The 9,556-nt window shown below is 35.1% G+C and overlaps 1 protein-coding gene across 1 annotated transcript in view; it reads left to right on the forward strand.

Moving 5' to 3' along the window:
• The window catches only part of LOC107719479 (TNF receptor-associated factor 3-like), a 17,889-nt gene continuing 8,333 nt past the window's right edge, over positions 1–9,556 (forward strand). Inside the window, exons 1-2 of the mRNA XM_016526896.1 lie at positions 1–656; positions 8,339–8,595. Coding sequence (XP_016382382.1) covers positions 8,342–8,595 — 254 coding nt within the window. The 5' untranslated portion in view covers positions 1–656; positions 8,339–8,341. The remainder of the gene's footprint in view (positions 657–8,338; positions 8,596–9,556) is intronic.

The following is a 9,556-nucleotide window of genomic DNA, read 5'->3' on the forward strand; positions in this document are numbered from 1 at the left end:
GTGGCTTGTCATACACACACACACGCACAAAACAACAACAAAATAATGTAGTTCCATCAAAAGTGATCACAAGTGTCGTACAGGTGTCCTAGAACAGAATCAGTTTAGACTCCTTTAACTTACTCGATATGTCAGAAGATTTGAACAGTAATGCATGCATCTCAAAGTTCATCACCTATTAGAAACACGTGGATAAGAGCAGCTGAAGTAAAAGCGATTCTATCACGGATTGGCATGAGCTTTGGCTCCACCCAGCGGCCAGATGCCACACTGCAGCCTATTCTTTCTATGGCGTCCTTTTACAACCAGCTACGATTTTTTTCATGACGGGGATTTCCTGAGGAAGTCAGACCAAGGGGGCTTTCCAGTTACTAGACTTAGCATCAACAGCACCCTGCCACAGTGGCGGCTTCTACATTTTCGTGTACCTCAACCGAGTCGTTTTTGGAACATTCCGATGTCAAAATGACCCGATTTGATCCTACGGCCGTTGTAGCCTGTTTGAGAAGCGAGGACGGATCTGTGGCCGCGTAAATTTGGACGTTGTTGTCTCGGTGTGTCTGTCATATGAGTGGACCATCCGTGGCTCCTTTCGTGAAATTCTTCAGAGAAACACGGTTGGATCATCGGACGACATCGTTGACCAACTGATTCATGTAAGTGGATGGCTATTTCACAGATCCACATGTAAAATAATGTGTAGCTCATGTTAGTGAAAGGTAAGATTAGGCAAACCCAAAGTCTATGGGTTCACCTAACGTTACAGCAATCAAAGTGTGTATTGCTTTGATCTGAGAGGTTCGCCTGCACTCTTTACTGTCTCCTGGACAAACAGGGATATCATTTGGGATCTGATTCTTGAAGTTGTGAAACACGTTAGGCTATCAACATGTTAACAGGTTAAATCCTGAACAGCTGCTTTACAAATTCATGATAGATGATTGTGCTGCCATTGCTGGTAGAAGATCTTCTCACCTTTGCATGTATGTGTGTGGTGTACTTTCCACTTTTGCTTTTATTATGAGCACAATTGTGATCTTTTTACATTTAAAGGTCTATAAATTCCACATGTACGTTTTATATAGGCTTTGTTGTATAGAAAGAGCTTATGGTCTTTAAACTAAAGCCTGTATAACCTTCATACAGTGTGATCTTTAATGTTTCTGTGGTCTTATTCCTTGGGGGCAATACCTAACTTGCAAAATTCTTGCATGATTTAGGCCTGTAACGTTACGCTACTGATGGAAAAAACCATGATGGCATACTGTATTCCACTGTTGGATGCAGTTTATGAGACAGAGAATGGGTGTACTTCTGTCTTGCATATCATATTCTAATCAGAAAGGATTAGCTTCTGTACTAATTTAGTTTTAAATGTAGATTGACCAGTACTAATTTTTTACAGCAAATATGATAAACCTATATGTAGAATCGATATTTAATTGTTTTATGTATGTTTTTTTTGCACAGTGTTTTCTACAAAAAAACACACAAACATAAAACACAGTATTTGAAATATATTATTAAACACGTATAAATAATGTCAGCTAATAATAATCACATATATTTCTACATTTTTACTCACCAAGGCTGCATTTATTTGATAAAATTTGTAAAATATTATTAAAATTTAAAATAGCTGTTTTCAATATATATATATATATATAATTTTTTTTTTTTTTTTCATTTATTTATTTAATGGCAATGCTGAATTTTCAGTAGCCATTAATCAAGTGTTCAATGTCACATGATCTTTCAGAAATCTAATATGCTGATTTGGTGCTCTAGAGACATTTCTTATCAATGTTGAAAACAGTTGTGCTGCTTGATATTTTTTGTGGAAACCATGATGCATTTTTTAAAGTATTCTTTAAATAGAAACGTCAAGAGAACCGCATTTATTTGCAATAACGTTCTAAATTTTACGTTTGATCAATTTAATGCATTCTTTCTGAATAAAAGTTTAATTTCTTCAAAGAAAATCTTACCGACTCCAAGCCTTTGAACGGTAATGTGTATTATGTTTAGTTCTTGATTTTAGATTTGTGAGTTGTAATTAAGTGTAATGATGTTTAATGCTAAAAACAAAGCAACTATTATGTGGGGAGTTTGGCACTATTGAATTTTTCTGCAAGCTGTGGATACGTGTGGTGACTGTTATGTAAATTAGGTAATGTTATACCAAGAAGAAGAATATTAAATATATCAGTAAATTCAATATTCAATAAAGTGATGACTGAAAAAGTAGTAAAGTGTAAATATAGATTGTCAGTCTGTCTCTATTTACATAGCCTGATGAAAAATAGCCAGTGGACAGAAGCAGTTTAAAAATCTAAAACAGTCCAACATGTGCTGCTGTGTGCAGATCAAAACTGAGACTGTTTGAATCCAGCATAGTTTCACTCTCAGAATAACACAGTTAAGTGTTGTGATGCACTATAGGGAACACATTTGGGGCTTGATTTCAACTGAAGTTGGAGCAGACGCTCTTCTGAAAGCAGAAGGTGGCTGAGAAGATGACATAAGCCCAACTTCTTCCTTTGCATTTTCACATAAAGTTACCCCATTACTTTTTACCCATCACACCTTCATCATATGTTCACATCTGAAATGGTGTTTTATTCCTGTAAGTGACCTAAAGTAGTCACACATGTCTTCCTCTAGTAAAAGGTCAGGCCAGAAAGAGGTGATATTCCCCTTCTTACTTCTCTTTCATTTTTGTTATGAGATCTCCTGCAGCGCAAATACATTCAAAGAAAAAAATCTGTATTACCTTGACGCTCCTCAGCTCTAAACTAACAGTCTGAAATGTATTGTGTTACACTTTTCACCTGCAGCCCTCTCTGGTATTATGTTCTTTATGAGATGGATGCTTGCTTAAAGCTAGCATTGCTTAGTCTTGTCTCATTCGTTCTTGGTTTTAAGTCGCATGTTTTAATTATTTAAACTATAAATGCACTGATAATATGGGACACATTTTTGTCCTTCATCTTGCTTTTTGGGAATTTTACCATTAAAAAACAGTTTACCTAAAGATGAAAATCCTGTCCTTATTTACTTACCGTCGTTCTAAACCTGAATGACTTGAATGTCTCTATAAAGTGAAAGTGAATGGTGAAACGGTTCATTCATTGAATGGAATAGAGAGTCTTAGACATTCTGCTAAACATCTCCTTTTGTTTGGAATATGAGGGTGTGTAAATTATTTTTGGGTGAACTATTCCTTTATGTCTTGGACTAGGTCACAATTTCACTAGATCACAAAAAAAGTTGTTTTTCACCATGAAGTTAACTTAAACTGTGCTATTATGAAGCATTTACACTACCATTCAAAAGTCTGAGGTCAGTAATTTTGTTTTTTGTTGTCTTTTTTTATATATTACTGCATTTTATTCTGCAAGGACACAATAAATTGATCAAAAGTGACAGTAAAGACATTTATAATGTTGCAGAAGATTTGTTTCAAATAAATGATGTGCTTTTGAAATTTGTATTCATTAAAGAACCCTAAAAATGTATCACGGTTTCAACAAGAAAGTTAAGCGGCACAACTATTTTCAACATTGAAAATAATAAAAATACATTTTTCTTGAGCAGCAAATCAGCATATTAGAATGATTTCTGAAGGATCGCGTGACACTGAAGACTGCAGCAACGATTGCTGAAAATTCAGCTTTGCCATCATAGGAATACATTACATTTTAAAATCTATGTTAACTGAAAATTGTTATTTTAAATTGTAACGATATTTCACAATGTTACTATTTTACTGTATTTTTGATCAAATAAATGCAGCATTGACGAGCATATGAGATTTATTTCAGAAACATTAAAAAAAAAATCTTATCAAAGATTTTTGCTCAACTTTTGAATGGTAGTGTATATGAATATTTGTTTATACAATTAATTCATTGTTTAGCTTCTTTTACATTTGGATAAGGTCACATAATTCCTGGCATAAACAATAGTTTATTAGCAGCTTCCTAACGTCTTTTTTTTCTTAATGAGCGTTTACGTGCTTGTGTGTGTGTGGGTGTGGGTGTGTATGTGTATTGTCAGCAGTGACAGAGAGGGATGAGGCAGCAAATGGAAAAGCCCCTTAAATATTCCTGGAAATCCCTAGAGAACTGCACGTTCTGGTCAGCCACCAGTACTCTGAATGTTTCTTTCATTTGTTTGTGTAGTTGGATATTTTTGTTTGTGGATTATTTCAGGGACAGTTTTATCCACACTTGTTGGTAGTTAGTTTTATTTTTGACCTCATGAGACAAGAGATAGGGAAATACCTGTACCTTAAGTAAAACAGAAACAAAATCAGGGACGAGATCCACTGAGCTTTCCAACACAACTAACTGGGAATATTCGCTTTTGTTTTCATGAGTGACTCTGGAATTTTCCCAGTCATAATGTCCAGTAAAGATAGAGCTGAAATCATTTGAGTTACTGTCGTCGTAATTTTACAAAAGGCATGTTGGGCCATGGAGAGCGTTTGTGAAACACCCAACCATCACTAAGGCTGTAACGTGTTGTATGCGTCAGATGGGATTTAACTTTTCTTGCTGAGAGTGTGAATAATGTAATTGGATGTGATTGTGTGTGAGGGTGAGCATCCCACATGGCTGTCCAAACATGGTTGTCATCTTCCTCCCAAAAGCCATTTATCTGGGCAACAAACCATTAACCGGTTAAAAAAATGAGAGTGCCTGTCCAAAAAAGTTTTTAATGTTTTTTTAGCATGTTGCTATTATGGCAATAATTATAATCACAATTATTTTGGTCAACACTGAGATAAAGATTATTTAAAATTATTACTCCGTGACTTTGGAAACATCATGCATTTATTTATTTTTTTTTTAAAAACTGGATATTTGAATTATATTGCAGTTAAATAACTGAAAATCAAATAAAAATACCCCCCCCCAAAAAAATAGATATAGATGGATAGATACTTTAATTAAATAATTAATTAAATTAATAAATACTAAATATTTATTAAGTATATTTAAAAATATCTTTGGCATATGAATTGTATTTTTGCCCAAACAGGAGCATAATAGCAAAAAGTAATGTTTTTTATCATTTTGTTCATATTTGTTGGAAGCCATAATTGTAATTGAAAATAAAAATGTGATTAATCTTACTGGTGAAGTAAAGGTTCGAGTCTATTTTTCAATGTAAGTTCATGGGATTTTTCAGCCATTTTGTCACTCACTAGGCATAAATCATCAAGCTGATTGGTTGAAAAAGACGTTGCACACCTCTTTTCAACAAGCCTCACAATTTGAGGTACCGTTTTTGTCCGTAGTGTCTGTGTAGGATGAGTTACATGCTGAAGTTTACTACTTGGTGTTAGTAGTTTGTTCAGATCCGTAACCTCGAATATGCCTTGGCAAACGACATTACTAATGTTTTATTGTCAAGAGCAGTTGTTTGTCACTGGATGCTAGGCCAAACCATTTCGACTGATCTATAACTGAGCTCTAATTTCCCAATTGAAAATATTTCTTTGCGAGGTTTACCTACCTTCATAAACATGCACCATATATAGCTATAATTTCAGTTTCCTTTTGTGTCGGAAAGTCTCTGTACTGGAGAAGAGGCATGTGTGATGGGAACCAGTCACTCTTGTGGAATAACTGTGGTATCCTCTATTAAAGGAATTCTAACAGTGTTCAGCAATGGAGCCGGGACCTTCCTGCATGTGTGGTTGGTGTGTAGCTGGCTCATAGGGGAGATATTATTAGAGCTAGAGAGCTATGCCTGTTATGAAGGGATTTCCCAGTCTGAGAGCTGCCGGTCAGGAGTTGTTGATGTGGCAATATAAGCACAATGTTTAAGCGTCGCCTCTGTGGCAAGTATTAGAATATGAAAATGTAAGAGGAGATGACTAACTTCTATCTGTCTGACCTTGGCCTGAGATGTGAAACAGGCAGAGAGGCAGAAGTCAAGCCGTTGTGATGTCAGACGGCATTTAAGAGGTTAATAGGTCTCACGACGCCCTCGTCACTTACTCGCAGTCAAGATGATTCAGTCATGGCTTACTTTGTCGTCATGTTTTTCATAAGCAATTGTGGAATGAAAATGCTTGTTTGCTTATGTTATTTATCTTATTTACACGACGGCATGTAATTTCTGTCTCTACGTTACATGGTTGCGGTCTCTGTATCGCGCACAGCGAAGTTCCGCCCTGATGCGCGCGCACACACAAGTGAGCATACTCCCACTCCCACTAGTATTTGTAAATATTAAGCCACAAAACGATGACGACGCCCTCGTCACTTACTCGCAGTCAAGATGATTCAGTCATGGCTTACTTTGTCGTCATGTTTTTCATAAGCAATTGTGGAATGAAAATGCTGACATCATTTTATAATAATTTGGTTTTGTGTGTATCAGAAAATACTGCTTTTGTAAAGGTGGATATAGATAAATTCACTTTTTATAAAAATAAAATTTATAATCATTTATTGAATAATAAATAAGTGTAGAACAATGTACATGGTGAATAGGGATATTACTGATATATATATGTGTGTGTGTGTGTGTGTGTATATATATATATATATATATATATATATATATATAATACATGAACATCTCCAGAACTGCTCTGAGAGTCACTTCATGAGCATTTGACCGTTTCATTTGAGTAAAACTATCCTCATATCACTACTACTACTACTAAAATTATTAAAACCTTATTTTTAAGGAATAATCATACAATATTTGTTCAATATTTTAATTGTAATATTAAATCCCCTTTATTTCCCCCCAAAAATAAAATGTGTTTAATTTTCATTATTTAAAAGAGAAATTAAATGAATGTTTTATGCCTTAAAAAATGTAAATACTCAACACAGAATTTCTGAGAGGAAAAAATCGTAAGGCTATTGTAAGAATAATTGAAACTTGTTTTTATGCTTTCAAATAATTAGACATGCTAAAACACAGAATTTGGTAACAATAAAACATAAGGTTGGAAAAAATTAAACATTTCATAGGACCCTAAACATGTAATTTGTGTTAAACTTTTAATAAATTGATGTTAAATATAAGTTTCATGATTTTAATTAATTAGACATGCTTTTTGATTAATCAAATGTAATTTAACCATTAAAAAGGAGTCCATAAAAATTTAAACTGAAAAAATGGAACCCCCCAAATATATATATATATATTATTTATTTATTTTTATTTATTTAAGTAAGTGTAAGACGATACATGGTGAATAGGGATATTATATATAGGGATAGGGATAACATATGTATTTATTTAAATTGACTTTGATATAAAATTTTTAACTGTGAACATTTTTGTGGGCTATTTATTGGCTTGACATTTATTATCAACAGTATTGGCCAGAATTGCATTTTTGGTGTATCTCTAAAGATAAAACAATAAAAATTTATTTTTATGTACACTGAAGTTCACTGCAAGTTTTTTTTTTTTCATACAGTAATATATATATATATATATATGTGTGTGTGTGTGTGTGTGTATATATGGCCTGTGATGGCAAACTTTTGAATGATAGTGTTTATATTCCACAACAATGTAAAGGTATATCTGAAGGAGTTCCTATATGCTGTGCACTTGCATTTATTGATTTGTTTTTTAATTATTATTTGTTTAGGATTTTTTTTTTTACATGGGCAATTTATATTTGTCTTCAAAGCTAATTTCAAGCATTTCCACAAATTTCCACAGCTAATGTGATGAACTACACCGGTGGTTTTTCTAGTACGACACCTGTGTGAACTTAAGAGGAACATTCATCCAGTAAAATCACATTGGGACTAGTAAAAGTAATTACAAGAGTGAAGTTAGACAACTGAAAGTCAAGCATCATTTGATTGCAGATGCCACCTGGTTTGATGTATTGCTGACATTTTAAGTGTGTCTTAAGTGTCCAAATGCTTTTGGGGGCTTCAGGTAGTCACACCTTAAATCCATCAAACTCTTCTGACTTCATAAAGTTGGAACAGTATTCCTACTAAACACTTAACAGCACTTGTGTTCTTGAAACAATGGCAGCGAGGCGGCCACACATTGGTGTTAGCCAAGGGGGTCTGGATCCAATCAGACAACAGCCCATTCCATTTTAATTTCAATAATGTTTCCCAGACAATACAGAATTCTTGACAGCTTCAGTCTGAACAAGAAAAAATTGAATGTGCCAAAGTTGACAGTAGACTATCCTTTTTCGTCTTTCAGAATGGTGTGTTTTTGGAAGTCATTGTGAACTTTTTCTATAACTAAGATATTCAGCATTTCCATTTTTCTCATGTTCATGTTATGGGTGTAGAGTTTAGATCCTAATCTGTCTGTTTTTCTTCAGGTCATGTCCGCAGGGCGTAATGTGGAACAGCAGATTGCCCTGCAGCAGCGTCCTCCATCTCTTGCCATGCCCTCCATGGCCCAGCGGCCCAGGCCCGAGCCAGGCTTCTTGCCCCTGCATGGCGGATTTAGGGACCACTTTGTCACGACCCCTGAGGCCAAGTATCGCTGCGAGTCTTGCAGGCTTGTGCTCTGTAACCCCCGACAAACTGAGTGTGGACATCGCTTCTGCGAGAACTGCATCACAGACCTGCTCAGGTGGGCAATGGTTCATTAGTGAGCTTCATACGAATGCTGTAATAATAGGGAAGCTGCAGTATCATAAGCCAAGCGATATCAGATATTTATTTACATGAAGCTTCCAACAAATTTCTCATCCTGTCTGGATATTCTTTATCTAGATTGCATTTAGTACTAACCTGCGCAAAATGGAAAACTGCACTAATTTTTTTGTAAAAACCACCTCCAGTGTAAAACGTATAGCATTTATGCTATATGTTAGTAGGGGTTAAAGAGTAAAACATAAAGCTTTTAAATAGAGAAATAGACGGGTGATTTTAAAATAAGAGACATGTTGTTCAGTGGAATCATTAATGAGAGGTCAGATGACAAATCAGGTATCAAAATTGAAAGGTTATTTGACCATTTTGAGAGCAGAAAAAACAAAAACATCATCGAATGTGGCCAGAAACTATACCTCACCACATCCAAATGTTGTTTAATTGATTTGAATGTGAATGTGTCTTGGGTGCATTTACACCTGGATTTTAATATGGTTAAGTGATGTTCGATTGTGATCTGATTGATGAAAATACATGTTATTGCCAGGTGTACAGTGGGCCAGTGTTGCTAAATATGATTGCAAGGTGTCCGTGGGTCCTTAAAGGGTTAGTTCACCCAAAAATGAAAATTAGGCTACGTTTTACTCACCCCCGAGGCATCCTAGGTGTATATGACTTTCTTCCTTCAGACGAATCCAGTCAGTTATATTAAAAATTGTCTTTGATCTTTCAAGCTGTTTAATGCCACTCAGCAGGTGTTGCATTGCTTCAGTCCAAAAGCACTTAAATAAAAATTGCCCATCCATTAAAAAAAAGTGTCTCACACGGCTCCGGGGGGTGAACAAAGGCCTTCTGTAGCGAATCGATGCGTTTTTGTAAGAAAAATATCCATATTCAAAACGTAATAATCACTTTAATCTAGCTTGCGCCAATAGTTG

Source organism: Sinocyclocheilus rhinocerous, unplaced genomic scaffold (assembly GCF_001515625.1).
Source record: "Sinocyclocheilus rhinocerous isolate Xijiao unplaced genomic scaffold, SAMN03320098_v1.1 scaffold1234, whole genome shotgun sequence".
Lineage (NCBI taxonomy): Eukaryota > Metazoa > Chordata > Actinopteri > Cypriniformes > Cyprinidae > Sinocyclocheilus > Sinocyclocheilus rhinocerous.